The 22,448-nt window shown below is 36.6% G+C and overlaps 1 protein-coding gene across 1 annotated transcript; it reads left to right on the plus strand.

Annotated features, from left to right (window-relative positions):
* The first annotated feature begins 272 nt into the window (after nucleotides 1–272).
* On the plus strand, nucleotides 273–17,401 carry LOC121415360 (nucleoside diphosphate-linked moiety X motif 17-like). Its single transcript, XM_041608543.1, has 6 exons — nucleotides 273–445; nucleotides 7,021–7,137; nucleotides 7,851–8,060; nucleotides 8,818–8,910; nucleotides 9,422–9,663; nucleotides 16,524–17,401. The coding sequence occupies exons 1-6, from the start codon at nucleotides 359–361 to the stop codon at nucleotides 16,687–16,689; spliced, it is 915 nt and encodes a 304-aa protein (XP_041464477.1). The 5' UTR covers nucleotides 273–358; the 3' UTR covers nucleotides 16,690–17,401.
* The last annotated feature ends 5,047 nt before the right edge of the window (nucleotides 17,402–22,448 follow it).

Genomic DNA, 22,448 nt, shown 5'->3' on the forward strand with positions numbered 1-22,448 from the left:
CCTGGATCAGTTTTACAAACTAAGAATAGTTATGGATAACAACACCGCTCTTGAAATTACATACTGTCGATTTGGAATTTTTTCAGGCCATTCACACAGACCAAAGTTGGATGGTTGACTTGATATATTGTAAGATTAATTTGTTGTTGTTTTTCATTAATTTTTTTTTCTTTAAAAAATATTAATTAAAAAAAAAATCTCCCCGCGAAGGTATGATTCATAAATTTCGACGTAGTTGGCGCTCTTGCAAAACAATCCGAGATCGAGAAACCCATGCAATCAGCTGATCACGATGATCCTGCCTGCAAGAAACAGAAGTTGAAGTTGAATTGCGACCTTCGCCTACAGACTAAGTTAAATGGCCAATTTGCGATTACCTGAGAGAATTCTTGTATATCTTCGTCATTTAACAAGAGGGGTTGTGGAAAGAGCTCTTTTTGAGGAAGTAAGTGGATTTTATTTTTATCATAATGAACATTTCCTTCCCCTGCCCTGATCCTTGCAGATAGATAGATTACTGTAGTCCCACTAACCGACTTGAATGATGTTGGATCATCCATGTTTACACAATTTAGTAAAATCGTATTCTCTTGTAATTGTTTGATTTTTGTCATGTTGATTTTGTTACACATTGCAGGATTCTGACCATGTGCTGGAGAGTTTATGATTTATTCATATTTTTATTACATGTATGAGTGCCATTTATGAAGGTTTACTGTCATGACTATATCAATTCACAATTGGTCAATAATTAGACAGGAATAACCGTCGTTTCTGGGGATTTATTCAACAATTTCTGACATTTTACTGTAATCCCCATTCACCGACGGTAAAGTGTCCGTGTGGGCTCCCATTTGTTATAACACCAGCACTTTTGTCCTACCAGAGTCCAAAGTTTGGGGTTATATAACACATCGAGGTTACAATCTAAGGATATATGTAAACTACAAATTAAAAATATTTAATTATTCAATTTTAAAATACTTTAAACGATATAGATGAAAATGCATGAAAATTATACTTTACCGATGTTTAGTTGGGAAAAGCACAGCTAATCGATCCAAATTAAGGCAGCCAAACTATGAAATATTTACAAACGAACGGAGAGGGCGTCAACAATATACGAATGTGATATCGATATTGCATTCCACCAGCACACCTACAAGGCAATAATACGATACGATACACTCACGAAGACAAATGATAATAGTTATAATCGCGATATATCGAGACATTAACGATAATGACGTCATTCAAGATGGCAACTTGCAAGAAAAACCGTCAGGTCAGGAGAAAATGTCTTAGATGACAGATTTCTCAATCATCCAGTGGATTTTTTTTCAATAACTCCGGTCCAAGGTATGCAATTACTTAAATTATTTGTATTTCCCTGATAATGTATATCATTAAACAGTAAATTTCGCTCAAAAAACAGTTTTAAATCGCGATCTATAAAACGCTAGTTCACTATACGTTGACTAGCCACGGACCCCCAACAGGCGCGCCGGAACACTTTCAGTTTTGGGGGGGCAAAATCCCGAAGGGGGCACAATATTTTTGACAACGTGAGATACCGAAGCGATCGAGGGGGAGAGGCTATGGGACCCCCCACGATAAGGATTTTGTGTAAAATGGAGTATAAAAGTTGCGTTTCTAAGTGCATTCAAAAATAAATTTCTTGAGAATTAAACAGTCTTGGAGTTCTTTTTGCTCCTTCTGTTTCCTCCGGCCGGCCGGCCCTTCTGACCCAGCCTGGTGTTTCTTCGTGACCAGGGTCGCAGTTCCAGCAAATTACGAGCCTTATTGGAAACGAAATTGTTTCAAACCAGTGTAATATAGGCCTTTTAAAGACTTTAAGATGACAAACATGACCGTACGCAGCCGGGGGCCGCCGATCGAGAGGGCAAAATTCACCAAAAGTGTGCACGAAATCCTTCAATTTCATTCTAGAAAATGCAAAAGCTCCCCCATCACAAATCCCCTCGCTCATACGCTTCTTCGAAAATTTAGGTCTTGCAGCCCCACCCACTCCCGGGTGTTTTTTTTTATTTTTGCAAACGTCCATGAATAACAAAAGCTGGGATGAACCAGAGAACATAGCTGCCATCTCGATCTGACTAGTAACAGGTAATGGGAAGAAATTTTGGAATCTAAAATACATAAGTGCTATATATGAGCTGAAATAGTATCAGACAAAACGCCTTCCTATCATGCCAATGAAAAGGAATAGAGGAAATACGGGGCTGTGAAAATATCTTAAGATTTTTTTTATAGTAGAGCACTACTGTAACGCTTATTTTTTCTTTTATATTATTTACATTTTTATTCATATCTCGGATAATATCTTCTGGTCAAGAAGACACTTTCACAGATGATTTTATTTTGTTCATGTCCAAACATTATCGCTAAGTTGCTTTCGAGTGGGATTCACCATTTTTACAAATTATAAATTATAATCCTCTACACATGATTATTCTGAGTGTAATTTTCTGATAACATGTCTATATTGAGTTGAAATGACCTTGGTATTTTCTTTAGGGCACTGAATTGTTATTATTATTTGTTTGGCGTCACCTGTGCCTGGGAGGCGAAAAGCGAACTGAATCAATATGATCCACAGGTCTCTCCTCCCGATATAACTGATTGGAGGGGGGGTGCAGGTGGACCTCGACACCGGGGTTTCCCCCTACTCTTATACGAATAGTGCAGTGGGTTCTTAACGTGCAAAGGTGGTGACTCTCCTCTACACGGGGCCTCCATTTAACGTCCTATCCGAGGGACGGAGTGTTTTCCATTGTAACATAGCCTGCATCTATGAAACATGGGAGAGACGTTTACACACAACGCACTGACTTCAGTCATCCGCCCAGCCAGGGTGGACTCGAACCTACGTTCTTTGGTTCGACTTCGAAGGGAAGACTGACGCGTTCCAACACCGCTTTCTTGTTATCACTGTATTAACTAAATTTAAATTTAGTTGAAAATGAAATAATTGAAACAAGTTTCTCGAGATGTTATGGTTTCTGGGCTTGATAGCTATGACATAGATTCCATATCTTGCTCGAGTAACTAGTGTTCACGCGCGTTAGTTATATCGGGTCCGGTCTGAGCGTTTCTGGGCGACCGCGCGTTTGTTAGACGACACAGCCAGCATCTTAGAATTATAAACCTAATCATTGGTGGACCACTATCAATTTGCCATTCGCTTTTAGTCTGAAATGTATTCATTAAAAGGTTAAACGTTATCACACTGTAATAAGATGGAAAAGGGGCTTATCAAAGCTATGTTTCACAGAGGAACTGTTCGTCAAAAGACGCGAGGCTTACTATGATAATGTATTTGCCCCGTCAGGGGCAAAATTTTTTCATTTTTGACAATGGAAATGACAATTTTCAGGCAGAAAAGTGCCTTCATTTACTTTTGTCCTTAAATAATTTATCATTTTTCATCTTTCAGGGGGCACGTTGGGGGGCAAAATCTCGTTTTGCCCCCCAAAAATTTTATTTGGGGGGGCAAGTGCCCCCCCTGCCCCCCGCTTCCGGCGCCCTTGACCCCCAACCTCTTCAGTCTATGTATGGTGAGTGGAGCCAACGTAGTTCAGCGGAACAACCAAAATACAGAGACTGAAGCTTTTGGTCTAGTCAATAATATGCACTCACACAAGCATGCAAGGTTAGCTATACTAACCTCGCACAACGTATGTGATTTCATAGTGCATTTCGATGTTTTTATTCATCGCACGAATGTCAGGAAATAAACACGCCCAAAAGTTCAACATATATCCAATACTTAATTTACATCAATCACCTTACTTAAAATATAAATTTATTCAAAATCATTTGTAAAAATGATGTTTTAATGCTTACCTCCAAATTTCGGCCAAGATACTCCGTCCGAATACTGCGGTGGAAATCACGCAAACAACAATTGAAATGCAAATTTTTCCTATCGAACAGTCTCGATTTAAGTTGTCGGCGCATAAAAGGAAATTGTACAAAAAAATCAACAGGTTGCATCTCATGTATATACTTATAGGTAAAGTATGCCATCTCTTGACGAGATGATGATGAAAGTGGATTGAACGAGCAAGAAAATAATGCTGAGCGCCTAGAATGCAGCTAGCCTCCCATTTATGCATAAGCGAGACCTCCACAACCGGAGGGATTTCCCTAGGAAATCCATATTTACAGGGTAAAATCAGTTTGTAAGTGTGAATTTTATTAATATTTTAACCTTCAAATGCCTAATGCGTATGGAGGTATAAAAATTATTTCACTATGAATGGCAAAAATGAGAGGTTTCTTACCAGACCGATCTCGTGTAGATCCCTCGATCCATTTTTACACAACGCAAATACAATAGGTCTGACCATTAAACCGCTTCATTATGACGTACTTTCGATTAGCGATGTTACAAATTGCCGTTTTTAAGAACAATTTATAGATAAAAATTATTATTTAACAAATATAAAATCTAATGCGTGATTACAAATTATCATTATTATTATAATAATTATTTTTAATCAAGTTTTGAATTTCATTGTTTTATTAAATAATAAATTTTTCTTCAACACAGCATTTTGTAACATCGTTAATCGAAGGTATGTCATACATAAGCCAAGGCTCCACATTAACTTTTTTTGGTGGTGGCCCGTTCGGGCCACCAAAACCTTCAAATAATTTTTTTTGGTGGCCCGTTAGTAAAGTTTGGTGGCCCGAAAAATATAAAGAAAAACAATAATTAAAAATGAATAAAACAAATTTCTGAAATATTAATTCTGCAGCCACTACCACTAAGTTACTTCCACTTTGCACATCTTGTATGTAAATCGTGCTTGCAGTTATTTTACTTTGCTTATTGATTTGTGGTAACCGTAACATATAAATTGTTCTATCATTGTAAATATGAAATGATTGAAAGAGAACAAAAGAATTGTATTGTTCCCAGGTATTATTATAGCAGGAGAAAATCACAGAAAAATATGCTGAAAAATTAGAACAATGCATAAAAGGGGGAAACAAATATAATTTTTAGAATTGTATATTGAAAAAAGAAAACAAAAATTATAAAATAAATAAGTGAAATACAACGGAAAGAAAAAAAAAGAACAGGAAAAAAAATAAAATGAAAGAAAAATGAATAAGACAAAATTAATAAAAAATGGGGGAAATTGTTTTTATTATTATTCAGTAGAAACATATTATTTAATCAGGCATATTCAATGGGAAGGGGTATAAATGGTTTAGTCACTATAAAAAAATGAAAAAAAAAATAAGAAAACGGCAAAAGTTATATCTGGAAAAACAGTGAGAAAAGTCCTTCCTATATTTGACAAATGATGGAAAATTCACACTTCATATCAATGAAATGCCTTCCCAAAATATTTACTTCCTTTAAGAGTGGTTTAAGAAGTCATTTATAAACAAAAAAGAAAGAAGCTGTCTGTTTATTTTTGGCTAGAAATGACACAGCTTCGAAAGAAACAAAATATCAACATAACATAAAAATGCACACGTGGGACTGTGATGTACTCACCTATGAGTTTTATGTGTATTAATGCATTTGGAAATCGGACTTTTTGAGTCAAAAGAGAGGTCATAATTCCTCTTTTTAATGCTTGCTAATAATCAGGATTTAGTAATATGGACTGTAGAAGGGCATTTCATTGGTGCAAAATGTGACTTTGACGTAGATTTTCAAAGTTCTGTGGAAGATTTCTTAGCAGTAACATTTTGTATCGCAGAGCTCTGAATAGTCTGCTAGCGCACAGCTAGTCTAGTAGCTACATGTAGCTGCAGTGGTTTCATGCATGCAAGCTCACGTACGCCAGACGGCCGGCGCAGCCGGCTGAATATATACTGTATGCTGCAGTAGTGCAGTGGTAGGCCTCCATACTGTCATGACTATGCAATCTTTGTGTGTGTGTATTTGTGTGTAGATTGACAAAAAGGGCGCATGACGAATTGGCTTGCAATTTCAACTGTAGAAAGTTGATAAATGCGTGCAAAATCGGGAGAAAAATTGCGCTACTTTGAAAATTATTGGTTGCCCGATTCGGGCCACCAAAACTTAACATTTTTTCAATAATGGTTGCCCGAGGTGAATTTCTGGTGGCCCCGGGCACCGGGCCACCGCTAATGTCGAGCCTGTCATACATAAGCGGTTCAGGGGTCAAGCCTATTGTATTTGCGTTGTGTAAAAATGGATCGAGGGATCTTCACAAGATCAGTCTGGAAAAAAACCTCTGATTTTTTACCCTTTTATTAACACATATTTTGCACCTTCTTAAGCATTAGACGTATGAAGGTGAATGAATAAGTAAAATCACACAAATTTAAGTGATTTCTATCTTCAAAGATGGATTTCCTAGGGAAACCCATCTTTGTTTACAAGTGTCTCTTATATGTATATGGGAGGGGGTTCAAGGCTTCATGATCAAATGACCATATCAAAATCATTTTAAAAGATATCATGTAGTCCTCAAGGCTAGGCCAATGCACAATTCAGTGACATGTACGAGACAGTTGATGATGTCCTTCGCTTACTTACAATATTTCATTTATTACATATTTGACAATAAGGACCAATTTGGCTGCACCATATAGTATTAAAAAATGCTAATTCCACAGGTTCAAGGAGGTGGGGGGGGGGGGGGCTGAGAAAGCCAAGATGAAAATGGGATCAAAGCTCGTCTCAGGAAGTTCCTTTTGGGACAGCCACCCAAAGTGAAGAAAGATATACATTAGGGTTAGTGTTGGGTTAGGTTGGTTGTCAGAAAAAGAACTCTTTCCCATATCTCTAATTTTCTCTAATTAGATTATTGAATATTCAGCCTTAAAGGAAGTAAATATCCTGTTTTATTTGCTACTATGAGAGCAGCTATGTTTTATTACATAATAAAGAGACAAAACATAAAATGGAAATGGTATGTGCTTGTCATAAGATATCAGGTTTTTCTATTGCAAAGAAGTCTTGTTTTAATGTGATTGATAGTTAAGTATTTATCAATTTTTTTTCAGTGTATCCTAGATTCTTTGGGTCATAGTGGATTGGAGGCCTCAGTCAGCTGTACTTTAGAAGACAACCGTCTTATAATCTCAAATCCAATTGAAGGAGGGGAAACTGTTGTACTCAAAGTAAGCTTTTTTTAAAAAATTTCTTCACTTTCTTAAAGGTGTATGAAGTAAGTTGTAGCGATCAATAATTTCATGAGAAAGTTTTCGAAATCTAGGTTAAATGTCACCATATCATGGTAGATCTAGATCTGGTTTATTTACAAAATATAACTCTGAAATCTGAGCTGAAAATGACCACACTGAACTGAAGATCACCAACACAGCAAAAAACATGTGGGACAGTGTAGTATTATTATTGCTTGGAAAAAGATCTGACATCTATTTGAAATGCCATGCTTGTCAATTTGTCAGCATTCACACTTTTCCAGCCACAATCATTTGGCACCAATTTTAATTTATACATATAAACTCTTTTTGGTTATTTTATTGGATTCTATTCAAACTGATTTTCAGATCATAGAAAATTGTGGTGAGAGGGGGACATTTGTGTCCTCACAAGACTTTCAGTAGAGGTTCATTTTATCAGCTTATTTGACTCTCAAGTCATTCTTAACTGTCCTGAAAGGGTAAATAGGATAGATGTCTTCACCAATAAAGGATAAAGAGTGATCACAGTAAACATAAGAAGTATACCATGTAAATAAAATTGTGACATTTTTAGTTTTTCATAATTTTAGCACAGAGTTAGACTGATGTTTAATTTAAACCTGAGGTCAGAAAAGACTCAGAATACGGGTCACTATGTTGAAATCAAAATTACTATGTTCCCCCAGCACCCATCATTCTGCCCTTGCCATAACTTGACGTCCAGTGATGCTACTCACATACCAAAGGAGGTGCTTGACCGTGGTGTAGACTGTGGAGTGGTCACTCTTCTCTGGTCATCTGACCGGTACCTGCTCTTGACCAGAAGAGCCTCTCACCTTCGCATCTTTCCAGGGATTTGGGTTCCTCCAGGTGGTCATGTTGAGCAAGGAGAAACGGTGAGTCACTTCAGACGTCAACTTTTTCAATAACCATGTATTCACTTCATAATTCAAATGCATGGCCCCTTATTCTGAAGTCAGGTTGAACTGAGGCCATGGTCTAACTCCATAATAAAATTATGGGAAGCCAAAAATAATTTTGTTAACATTTTATGTTTCTTATGTTCACTGTGCTCTTTCATTTTGCTACAGTGGCTAGAAATCTCATTCAGTTGTTATTTCAAGTCAGTTGTGGATAACCTGAGAAAGAAATGAGCTTAAAACTTGAACCTGTACTGCTAAAGATTTATCCCATATTTGGCTACCCATAGTCAAACCATACAACTTCAGACCATAATTTAAATAAAACCCCAGTTCATGTACTGGCCAAATATCCAAATTATTTTTTAAATGATTATTATCAATAATTTTACTATTTATTTGTTGTGCTTGGGAGTCTTGGACCCAGGTTTATAGGAGATATTTTGAAAATGCTATTTGATTCATTTTGTATTCTAATTCAGGCTCAGGCTGTCTCTGTGTGCATTGTGCTCAAATTGATGTCACATAAGCTTAAAAATAAAGAGTTAAATGATCCGTAGAATTTCCAAACCAAACTATAATAATGAAAATTATCTTATAGGATATCAGTATAGTGCATATCCCCTAAGTTAGGTGCTCAAGGCCCTCTTATGGCAACCCGGCAAATCTAGTAGTCTACTGATTCCGGTTTTCGAGGAATTATAAGTAGATATATTATTATTATCTTCTTTAGCTAGTTGAAGCTGGATTGAGAGAGTTATGTGAAGAAACAGGACTTGAAGTAGACCCAAAGGAATGCAATCCAAAGATGGTCGCATTATGGGAGGTAAGCAGACGTGAATGTTCTAGTAATGGTTAATTATTATGTAGTTTTTTAATAGTCTTTTGGAAGGAGTTAGGCTACAAGTATCCCAGATTGTGAGGGGCCAGTGCTTCATCCATATACATGAAGCGAATAATTCATTTAATCTTCACACATGATATTGCATTGATGGAGTTAAGATTTTTATGAAAACAATTTGGAAAAGAAAGTCAAATTGGGTAGTGATAATGATTTATTAGAATCCCTTGGGTGTAAAATAAAATCAAAATACAAATATGTTGCAAATAATGTTGACTCACATTCCAGTGAAATACAAGTAAACATGAATGTAGTAACAATAGCTCTTTTTGAACCTTATAAACATGGTCTGCTTTACTATAGAAAGATCTTTTATACAGTATTGGTGATAAAAGTATTGTTTGTTATAAAAGAATCTCAATTCATAATATGCTACTTCTGTGTATGATAACTATTGTATTATGGCTATTACATTTTCCCTCCCAACCCCATGCAGTCTGTCTACCCACCATTGCTATCTAGGGGTTTACCCAAGAAACACCACATTGTAGTCTATCAATCAGTCACTTCATCCAAAACCCACCAGCAGCTAGACACAGAACTTATGCTGAGTGCTGATGAAGTTGGTGCTGCAGCCTGGTTAGAGGAGTCTATAGTGAGAGCTTTGACACAGCTCTCTGAGGAAGAGAATGGAGAGAAAAGGAATGCCATCCTGAGTGGGATTCCTGAAAAATTAAGGTAATGATTTTATAAATGTGTAAGTCTCGTCAGTCTAAGAAATTCATATATTTGGACATATGGATTATAGTCCGGCAGCCAGGAGGTTTATTCAACCGAAAGCCGGACAAGCAAATGACCCCATAGCTGGATGGCATGGACCTTGAAGTTTACAAAAATGCATTGCTGCGGGTTCTATGCGTGGTCTTCCCTCCGAAATGACGTAATATATGACGTCACTACAAAATGGCCCTATTTCACAATTTTTCAGACATTGTACACATATCATGAAGTCAAGGGAGAATATCTCAGCCAAATCATGCTTGTTTTGTATGAAACTTTCACAATGTATTGTTCGAGTAGTGCACAAGAGATATGCAAAATTTCACGAACAGAAATTATTGTTTACATATGCAAATTACGTAATGAAATTTGCATATCATTAGTTTTGGAGATTTCTCGCATAAAAAATTGTCAAAAATCGATTTAGAAATTTATTTTCTTTTGTAGTGTACTTTATTTGATATTTTTTCTCTCAAGCATAATATCATTGTCTTCATCTATATCTCTACTTTAAGAAAATATATAACAGTAATTGAAAAAGACATTATAGACTGTGATTTCAGCCCCCTTTCCAATATGGTGCGCACGTAGAAATCGTGCGTTTTTGGCCTATTTTCACCATATCATATGGCTGACGTGTGCGAACGATATGCCTACTTTATTGATGTTTCCTGCATTTTGCATGATATTAAATCTTCCAAACAACATATTTTCTTCTTCATTATGTCTCTGGTGATCAATCAATGATTTCAGCAAAAATTGATTGCCCACTGGGCAGTCTATAGGCTACGTTTTCAGCCTAGTTTTCAACAACGAACCTATACAATGTAAGACTGCATCGTTGTAGTCGAGTCGGATAAGAGGTTCCTGTACATGTGTACCATCAAAATATTGATAACTGTCTCGTTAATGAATCTTGATGTTCCCTTCCCAAAATCGTGTCCAACGGGGTTCAAAATTGATATCTTTGGCGGCCCTCTTGGACTTTTTTAAAATGAAAATCAATTATTTTCATATTTTATTGCACAGAGTCTGACAATGGGACAATCTTTTAATCAATACGCATTTCTCTATGATTGGGATAGTAGAAATCGATTTAATTCGTTTTCTGATGATATATTTTGAAATAAAATTTATCCCGAAATGGGCATGATTTTGGTCAAAAATTTGCATGTGCATTGATATCTATCTGTTCAATCATTAAACATCAACAACTATTTCAAAATATCAGCATTCGACACGAAAGAGGATATAATATACCGATAATACTGTAACGCTTCATGACAATATGTATGTCTTTATTTGCTTAGTTAAAGGCAAATACCATTATTACCAATTTATTGGAAAATATGCCACTTTGGAGCCCATATTAAGGTAAAAAACATTTCTGATATGGAATAAAGCCACTTTCATTCTTTTTAAACTACATGGAGATAAGAAGGGTAGAGTTTCCTCTATCTGCTACTAGCATACTGAGCATACCCCTTCAGGGAGCGTAGAAATCACCCACCCTTTTTCATATTTTACCTATTTGTGGGAAAATATGCTTTTTCAAGCCCCCATTGAGGCAAAAAGTGTTGCTGCTATGTAGTACGGCCACTTTCATTGTTTTTAAACTATGTGGAGACAAGAGTAGAGTTTTCTCTATCTGCTACAAAAAAGGTGTGCTGTTACAGCAAAGCCTACTCCCTCTGAGGACTGCTAAAGTTACCCGATAATTATACGTATTTTGCCCATTAATGGGAAAATATGCTATTTTCGAGCCCCCATTTGGGCAAAAAGTGCTTCTGCTATTTAGTAAAACCACGTTTATTATTTTCAAACTATATGGAGACGAAAGAGTAGAGTTTCTTCTATCTGCTACATATAAAGAGGTGTTGGCATATTGGAACATACTCCCCTTGGGGGGGTCGCCAAATTCACCTAACCTTTTTCCATATTTACCTATTTATGGGAAAATATGCTATTTTCGAGCCCCCATTGAGGCAAAAGGTGTTTTTGCTATGTGGTAAAACAACTCTTATTGCTTTTTAGCTATATGGAGACGAAAGAGTAGAGTTTCCTCTATCTGCTACATATAAGAGGTGTTGACATATTGGAACATACTCCCCTTGGGGGGTCGCCAAATTCACCTAACCTTTTTCCATATTTACCTATTTATGGGAAAATATGCTATTTTCGGGCCCCCATTGAGGCAAAAGGTGTTTCTGCTATGTAGTAAAACTACTCTTATTGCTTTTAAACTATATGGAGACAAAAGAGTAAAGTTTCCTCTATCTGCTACATATAAGGAAGTGCTGGTACCATAAAGCCTACCCCCTTTAGAACTGCCAAAGTTACCCGCCCCTTTTACGTAATTTGCAAAATCATGGGAAAATATGCTATTTTCGAGCCCCCATTGAGGCAAAAGGTGTTTCTGCTATGTAGTAAAACTACTCTTATTGCTTTTAAACTATATGGAGACGAAAGAGTAGAGTTTCCTCTATCTGCTACATATAAAGAGGTGTTGGCATATTGGAACATACCCCCTTAGGGGGTCACCAAAATCACCTACCCTATTTCATATTTTAATTATTTATGGAAAAATATGCTATTTTCGAGCCCCCATTGAGGCAAAAGGTGTTTCTGCTATGTAGTAAAACTACTCTTATTGCTTTTAAACTATTTGGAGACGAAAGAGTAGAGTTTCCTCTATCTGCTACATATAAAGATGTGTTGGCATATTGGAACATACCCCCCTTAGGGTGTCACCAAAATCACCTACCCTATTTCATATTTTAATTATTTATGGAAAAATATGCTATTTTCGAGCCCCCATTGAGGCAAAAGGTGTTTCTGCTATGTAGTAAAAACTACTCTTATTGCTTTTAAACTATATGGAGACGAAAGAGTAGAGTTTCCTCTATCTGCTACATATAAAGAGGTGTTGGCATATTGGAACATACCCCCCTTAGGGTGTCACCAAAATCACCTACCCTATTTCATATTTTAATTATTTATGGAAAAATATGCTATTTTCGAGCCCCCATTGAGGCAAAAGGTGTTTCTGCTATGTAGTAAAACTACTCTTATTGCTTTTAAACTATATGGAGACGAAAGAGTAGAGTTTCCTCTATCTGCTACATATAAAGAGGTGTTGGCATATTGGAACATACCTCCCTTGGGGGGTCGCCAAATTCAACTACCCTATTTCATATTCTAACTATTTATGGGAAAATATGCTATTTTCGAGCCCCATTGAGGCAAAAGGTGTTTCTGCTATGTAGTAAAACTACTCTTATTGCTTTTAAACTATATGGAGACAAAAGAGTAGAGTTTCCTCTATCTGCTACATATAAAGAGGTGCTGGTACCATAAAGCCTACTCCCTTTTGGAACTGCTAAAGTTACCCGCCCCTTTTACGTAATTTGCAAAATCATGGGAAAATGTGCTATTTTCGAGCCCCCATTGAGGCAAAAGGTGCTTTTGCTATGTAGTAAAACTACTCTTATTGCTTTTAAACTATATGGAGACAAAAGAGTAGAGTTTCCTCTATCTGCTACATATAAAGAGGTGCTGGTACCATAAAGCCTACTCCCTTTTGGAACTGCTAAAGTTACCCACCCTTTTACGTAATTTGCAAAATCATGGGAAAATGTGCTATTTTCGAGCCCCCATTGAGGCAAAAGGTGCTTTTGCTATGTAGTAAAACTACTCTTATTGCTTTTAAACTATATGGAGACGAAAGAGTAAAGTTTCCTCTATCTGCTGCCTATAAAGAGGTGTTGGCATATTGGAACATACCCCCCTTATGGGGTCGCCGAAATCACCTACCCTTTTTCCATACTTTACCTGTTTATGGGAAAATGTGCTATTTTCGAGCCCCCATTCAGGCAAAAAGCGTTTCTGCTATATGGTGAAGCCAGTTTTTATTCTTTTGAAACTACATGGAATTAAAGGAGTAGACTTTCTTCAATCTGCTGCTAATATTAAGTGGTTGCACAGCAAAGTCTATCCCCTCGGGGGTTCCGAAAGTCACCCACCACTTTTCCATATTTTTTCCAATATGGGGAAAATCTGCCAATCTTGGAGCCTCTGGAGAAGGTAGCAGTCGATGTACCGCACTTTTTTTTACATGTAGCTGATAGAAAAAATGCTCTTCTTGTATTTCAAAGTGGTTTCCAAAATCAAAGCTAGCTTTACTATATAGCAGAAATGCCCTTTTGTCTGAATGGGGGCTCAAACATTGCATTTTTTTACAATAAAGAATGAAAGTAGACATATGTAACTGATAAAGAAGATCCTACTTTGTCATCTTTATGTGGTTACAAAACAAAAACAAGGGCTTTACCGCAAGGCAGAAACACTGTTTGCCTCAAAATGCCTAATTTTCTGAGAAACTGGCAAGATACGAAAAAAGATTGGGTGACTTTGGCAGTCCCCTGAGGGTTAGGCTTTGCTATGCCCCAATTTCTTTATATGTAGCTGATATAGAAAAGTGATTTAAAGGAAAAAATTACATACTCAAAACAAAATGTTACCACATTGGGGGCTCCGAAAAGCACGATATCATAATAGTCAAGCTATGGATAATGGTATGGTACTGTATGTAACATTTTACTGGTTCTTGTGGGACTATGCTTTAAGGTGCCCGAGAGTAATTGCATGCAAAATGAAAATGTAGAGCAATGCCTCGAACTTCTATCTTTTTCAAGAGATTTAATTATCATAAAATTGCTTTGTGTAGAAAATGCCTTTTACCCTCATACACATGATACAAGTAATACATACCTTTCTATCGATCGCTAAGTACGTTATTTTCTGCATGTTAGGCACATCAACAAAGGCGACCGGATGCAAGATGAAACAGATAGATGTCAATGCACATGACCATTTTGGTTCAAAATTTTTGATGAATTCTTTTTTTTAATATATTAACCGGATTATTCAGAAAACAATTTCAACCGATTTCTACTATCCAAATCCTAGTGAAATGCGTATTGATTTAAAATTTCCCATTGTCAGACTTTGTGCAATAAAATATGAAAATAATTGATCTTCATTAAAAATGTCCAAGAGGGCCGCCAAAGATATCAATTTTGAACTCCGTTGGACACGATTTTGGGAAGGGAACATCAAGATTCATTAACTAGACACTTTAGGCAAATACCAAAACATTGAGTGAAAAATGTTTTGATGGTACATATATAGAAACCCCCTTATCCGACTCGACTACAACGATGCAGTGATACATGGTATAGGTTCGTTGTTGAAAACTAGGCTGAAAACGTAGCCTATAGACTGCCCAGTGGGCAATCAATTTTTGCTGAAATCATTGATTGATCACCAGAGACATAATGAAGAAGAAAATATGTTGTTTGGAAGATTTAATATCATGCAAAATGCAGGAAACATCAATAAAGTAGGCATATCGTTCGCACACGTCAGCCATATGGTGAAAATAGGCCAAAAACGCACGATTTCTACGTGCGCACCATATTGGAAAGGGGGCTGAAATCACAGTCTATAATGTCTTTTTCAATTACTGTTATATATTTTCTTAAAGTAGAGATATAGATGAAGACAATGATATTATGCTTGAGAGAAAAAATATCAAATAAAGTACACTACAAAAGAAAATAAATTTCTAAATCGATTTTTGACAATTTTTTATGCGAGAAATCTCCAAAACTAATGATATGCAAATTTCATTACGTAATTTGCATATGTAAACAATAATTTCTGTTCGTGAAATTTTGCATATCTCTTGTGCACTACTCGAACAATACATTGTGAAAGTTTCATACAAAACAAGCATAATTTGGCTGAGATATTCTCCCTTGACTTCATGATATGTGTACAATGTCTGAAAAATGGTGAAATAGGGCCATTTTGTAGTGACGTCATATATTACGTCATTTCGGAGGGAAGACCACGCATAGAACCCGGCAGCAATGCATTTTTGTAAACTTCAAGGTCCATGCCATCCAGCTATGGGGTCATTTGCTTGTCCGGCTTTCGGTTGAATAAACCTCCTGGGCTGCCGGACTATTAGATGAAAGAAAAGTGCATTGTGAAGATCTTTGTATTGATGAATATGTAGGTGATGATGATGGCTACGATTATGATGATGATGATAATGATGATGATGATGAAGATGATGATGATGATAATGATAATGATGATGATGATAATGATGATGATAATGATGATGGTGATGATAATAATGATAATGATGATGATGATAATGGTGATGATGATAAACAGATTGTAAAGTATGTATTACATGTTACGTCTCAATGAGCTTAAGTACAGAGCACAAACATTTCAAGGAATTACTTCTTGCCAAGTAACCATTTACCTTACCTGGGTTGAGTGCTGCACAATGTGTAGCAATTTCTTGCTGAAGGAAATTACACTGTGACTGTAATTTGAACACATGATACAAATGTTTCAAAGGCCCAACACTAATCCACTGGGCAACAGCGCTCTAATGATGATGATGATGATAGTAGTAATTATATCGCTTCATTTATGATAATGATTCCACTGTGGAATAATCGTGGAATATTATAGAAAAAAAAATCTGTAATTACAAGATTTCGTGGAATTTTTAAGTTTCAGGATTTAATCTTCCAGCATAAACCTAATACATCAGTAATTAGTCACTCATTGAAGCCAATGTTGCTGAATGTACACCCACTGGTAACACATTCCCTTTGGAATTATGGTGCTCTGGTGAAAACGTACACTGTTACATTTATGCTGTCAAAATTAAGTAAATGAATCTATTTCAGAATAAATATTTTGTTTTTCCCCCTCTGCTTACTCAATCACAGAGGACATATCGTGGATCCCACCACTGGGAAGTCAACCTGTGACCAAATACCTACCAGAGTCTTTTACCAAAGAGCGCCACCTAGTGGTGATGATATAGAGAGGCTCAGTACAGGAACCCTGTTTGCTATGCAGCACTGGCTGAAGAAATACGCAGTACCATCATGACAGGATTGAAGGTGCCAAACGTGAAGATCTTACCCACAATGCATCGCAGATAGCTCTCCTTGTACCAGATGGAACACTGATTTCCCATGATGCAGTGCAGTGAGAATAATAAATGAAAGGATATAGAAGGGTGTGCCAGTGGGAGTTGCTGTAGGTGATCTTCACTGATCGCCCACACAGTATGGGGTGTGGAATACCCATTCCCTGCTTGCGTATATCTGGCTTTTAGCCAACTTTCTGCCAACCGATGGGATATATCCTGTTCAGTGGTTTCTGGGAACATGAATTCAAAACCATATTTGGTTTACGTATATGCAGTATTATTAAAACAGATGAACAAATGGCAACTATGCATGGAAGTTGATATTCACATGGTAATGATTAATTTACCTTGGGTTATGCTAGACCTCACTTCTACAGTGTCTGTTTCCATTTTATTCACCAAGTAAAACTTATTTATAAATTTCAAATTACTAATGTCTGCAGTATAAATTACCTCTCTAAATTTATTTGAAACAAAATTGGATCATATAATTATGAAATATATCACAAGGTAATTTGTTATGTCACCAGGGATATGGATAGTACCATAACCAAGTTTCTTTGGGGAAAGAGGGGTAGGCATTGTAGGTGGAGATAGATTGTAGGGAATTATTCTCACTTGAAATGCCACTTGGTTCATTAGAATGTTCTCATTGTCCAAAGATTTTTTTTCAAAGAAACCATCAATGCAATTCACTTGATTTTATTTTCCAGAACGTTCAGACTTAAAAAAAAATAATTGTAGTAGCTGGGTACATCGTCTTAGTATGGAGGTAAACATTACTTGCTTTTCATCTCAAAACATCAAAATATCTAACAATGTTTTTTGTTTTCATGACAGTTTGCATTACCACAGCTTTTATTTATATTGAACATAATTTAGTTCTGTGGGTATTGGACTGAGCTATGGCCTGATTGCCAGAGAAGATAAGCTTCAGTTTTGTAAGTGGTAGATCTAGGAGGGTTCTGAATTGGCTGCCTCCCCTTCCTGTAACAGCATTTTTTTTTGTAATTTTGCAATTTTCGTTGAAAGTACTAAAATCATTCAGACTTTAACACTTCTTTATTTCAGACTTCTTCCATTCATTGTATTATAATCTTGGATAAACCTGTTTCCATTGATAAATATGTTATTAATTAACTCCTACGACATTTGATTTGTATCACATGTTAAATGGCAGGTTTTAGAATGAGTGAACGAGAGTTGAGAACGGAGTATCAGTCGACTGATCAGGTGCATCAACGTTGTCTATGTTCACTACAAATGCAAATATTTTAGATTTCACTCGACTTGTACTTGTACGTATGTCCACAGGAAATGGCGTGATAACTAGCGGGTCATGACACGCTGTCCAACCTGGAAGATCTGGCGTATCATCGCGTCACGACCCGGTCGAGTGATGCGAAGGTGCCACTTGTGCATACTTGCTCTTTAACTTGCTTTTATTCGTTTGATATAGCGATAAATATTTTGGAGTTCAGAGAGCAATTTCAGATATGAGAAGCGGCAAAATGTAGGTGGCGAGGTTATCAATTCTGATAGTCGGCAAGGGTGAGGATCTGACGCATATGGCAGGCCATAAATTGACGTCATCTCGTGCCAGTCGTCTTTGTTGACATATGATTATAAAAGTACTTAATGGTTCTGTAAAGACACCTGGGTCCCATCTAACGAATGGTTATGATTGATTAGATCTATCTCAACATGAAAATCCATTAATGTCATAATTTTTCTTCCAGGAAATTGGCACAATTTTAAGTAAACAGGTTCACACTGCTTTGTCAATACAGCGTACGTGTAATGGAACATACTTTATATTTATATAGAAGACATTTTGAACACATAAAGCATGTTGACATTGCTGGCTTTCCATAGCTGTGGTTGACTGGACCAATCGCAATTCTTTGAAGCACAGGGGCCTTGAGTTGAAGTCATTTCACCTTGCAACTACATGTATGGGTTGAGTGTATATAAAAAAAAAGATGTCTTGTAATAACGGAGTACTTGCGTTTCCTTTGTACTTGTGGTTCCAAACCTTGCTTGAAGATCATGATCATTTTCTAGAATACTACCAATCGTGTGTGTGAGAGAAATGCTGCTTCTTTTATCATATATTACTAAACCAATTATATTCTGGATACATAGACACTTGAATCTACATGCTCTAGGTCCTGTCTTACAAAGAGTTACGATTGGTTCAATCAATCTCAACTGCTTGGAAATCCATCCATACCATAATTTTTTTTCTACAGGAAATCTGCATATTCTCCTTAGTAAACAAAGAGAATCACACTGAATCTTCCAGAGAACAATGAATGCATGAATATACATCATAATATAGAAATATGTAGAACAAATTTGCATTTAAGATGTTGATGTTGATCGGATCAATTGCAACTCTATATATAAGACAGGGGCCCTGATGTGATATATCATTGAAAGAAGTAGGGAAATTGATATAATGAAAAATTGATTGAAATGATATTGTCACTGATCATGTTGGTTTTGATATTAATTTTTGAAGATGAAGTACCGGTATATGAAATTGTAAAGATCAAAGTGCAATAAATGTGTTAATTTTGAATGCATTTTCCAACTGCAGATTCTTAATTTTATATTTTGGTGGCGTCTGCGAAGTGTACATTGGAATCTTGTGGCAGAAAAGTAGTCGGATTATTTCATATGGAACTCACCCCCATTTACAAAACTTCATTGTTCTTTTTATCTAAATGTTGCTTTAATCACATGAAAAGTGTTGTGCTATTTGGTTTTGTATGGACTTAGATGAATTTCATTTTTGTTTTATTAAAATAGGAGAGGAAATTGAAAAGTAAGAGAAGAAGAAAAGTTGCAGAGAGAGAAGGAAAGATATGAGCACAAAGAATGTTGAAGCAAGTATTAAATGTGGGCATAATTGCAATGGAATAGTACAAGAAAGAGAAAGTTTATTTGAGAATAACAGTGGTATACAGAGGATTGAAAAAAAAATGCAAACAAGAATCGATGAAAAGAGCAAGGAAAATGAGAATGAGACAGTAGAAAGTAAATTGGGGGAGGGGGTGAGCGGATGGAATGGAAATGGGTTAAAAAGAAAAGGATATAGAATCCAGTACAAAAGGGGCGACAAAATGAAGTAAAAGGGAAGAAAATTATAAACGAAGGGAGAGGGACATATTAAAAAGCAGTGATCTAGATCACAAACCATTGAATATTATATGACTGAATGCACAATGACACTGATATATAGTTGATATTGGACTCCTGTGATGATAATCCTTTGAATCATGTACCCAAGTTGCACAATGGTTACACGGTAAATACAAAGGAATATGATTGAAAAATCCACTCCCACTGCTGCTTCAGTAAAGAAAAATCAATAGTTGCCACCTGACAACATAATTGTTTTTATTACGTTATTCATATGTGATAATTGACTGATTAAAGAAATGTCTTGGGTTGTTAAATTCTCTGGTGGGGTTGCCTTCCCCCTACTAACAAGAACCCCATGCCAAGCACCTCGAGTCTATGACGTATGACATCTCATTACCCTGGAAAGCGGGTGTGCTGCGTGTATTATTCTCCAAAGGCAGCACCCCCAGAAATTCGGGTATAGGTGTTAAAAAATTACAAATGAAAGCAAAATGACCTATATCTTGTAGTAAAACCCAAGGTTTTTTTTTCTTGCTTGCTTGCTTCCTTGTCAAATTTCTCGGTACCGAAACAATGTTCACTTTGTTGTGAAAACCCTTTTTTTTTGCTTGTCAAATTTACATCAGCACCCCCAGTGAAAAAAAAATCATTCCCATGGCCCTGTGACATGCATTGGCGGCGGAAGCCAATAAATTTAGGGGGTGTCCACCTGAAATTTTGGGATGGACACATGTAAAAAATAGGACAAGCGCCCCAAAAATTTTTGAGAAGCAAAAAAAAAAAAAAAAAAAAAAAAAAGGTCATCAACCTAAATTTTAGGGGGGACAACACACGTGTCAAGGGGGTCCACGTGAATTTAGGGGGGGACGCAGGAAAAAAAATTGACAAGCAAAAAAAAAAAAAAAAAAAAGTTATCAAAACAAAATTTAGGGGGGGACCGTCCCCCCCCACCTAAAATTTAGGGGGGACACGTCCCCCCGCTTCCGCCGCCTATGGTGACATGTCAATGATTTTGTAGAAAGGGGGGGAGGGAGGTTTTTTTTGCTCTGGGTAAAGGACCTGTCTGATATTTTATCTGACAAGTCCTGTTTTACCCAACATTTATCGTAGTAACGGTGCTTCTCAGCCAATGAAAATCAAGGAAAGTTGTCAGATCTAACAACTTGTCGGATGAAAATATTGATGAAACACTCGCTTCCCTGACTTCACACATTGAAAGTCGATTGATTGAGCATTGTTCGATTAAGCAAAGAATTCTGTCTGCGTCACTCTTTAACTTTAACACCGGTGTATAGATAAGGAATGGGGGCATGGCCCATACAAATGTCCTCATTAAATCAAGAAAAAAATAAAAAAGAAAGAAAGGAAATGAAAAGGGTGAAATTTGATAATGTTTTCTAAATCTATTGTGAAAATCTATCACAAAATCAACTTTACCGTTTTAAGAGGGTCCGAATTTCTGCTCGCTTTAATGTCACTTCGCTCTCTCGCGACTTTAAAGAAATTTTGCGTCATACACCATGTTTAGCACCTTTACAATGTTTGGCTCAATACACCAATTCTTTTGTTTTATCAGACATCGAATAAATAAAAATGCTTTTAGTGGCGTACCCAGGATTTTCCAAAGGGGGTGCAAATTCGTCCGCCAAAAATTTGACAAGCAAAATAAAAAATAAAAAAAGGTCTTAAACCACAAATAAAGGATTTCGTACCAGAAAAAAAAATTACAAGCAAAAAAAAGGTCTTCAACCGCAAATAAAGGTCTTCAAGTTCAAAAGAGGGGGGCCATTTGTGGCTCATCAGGGTTCAGTTGTGACTCGTCAGGGGGCACGGGTACATCCCTTGCATGAGTTGTGACTCGTCAGGGGGGGGGGGGGGGCAGTCTGCCCCCCTTAGGTACGCTAGTGGCTTTTAGGCATTCTAGTGTGCATGTCCTTCATTTGGTGAAGAAAGAAAAATCACGCGGATCCCCCCATAATTTCACAGTTCCTATACGTAATAATTCTTTGTGGGCACATGAATTTTCAGGGTCCGTATTCTTGGGTGTGTATAGGCCAGTAACCAACCCCGTGACTTTGACTCCCTGTGGCTGATAGTCCATCATCCAGAATTCAATAAATTAAATTGAAGTCCAAGGATAAAAAAACGCACATGCACTGGTCTGGTGTGCATTCACAATACACATTTCTGCCGAGTAATGATATTTATGGTGGGAAAATTCCTTCTTTTGTTATGTATACTGGATAAATGCCAAATTTTCTTGTGTAATATTATCGACAGAGGAAGTTATTGCTGCAAGTACACTTCGTTGTTATCATTAGTGAAGACGGATGTTGAAAGAGCGGGAGGGAGAGAAAAATTATAATTAGAGAGGGAGAATGATCGAAATCGAAAGGTGTAAGGTGATGGAAATGATGGGAACATTATTAAACACAATAGATATCGGATTTACTTACGTCGTTTTAACACATTATGTAATTTGATTAGTAATGCATTTTCCAAGTCGAATCTTCAGTTTAATTAAAATCATGTACATTTTTTTTGTGTAATTCCGTTTTATTGATTT

The sequence above is a fragment of the Lytechinus variegatus genome, chromosome 5 (genome assembly GCF_018143015.1).
Source record: "Lytechinus variegatus isolate NC3 chromosome 5, Lvar_3.0, whole genome shotgun sequence".
Taxonomy (NCBI): Eukaryota; Metazoa; Echinodermata; class Echinoidea; order Temnopleuroida; family Toxopneustidae; genus Lytechinus; species Lytechinus variegatus.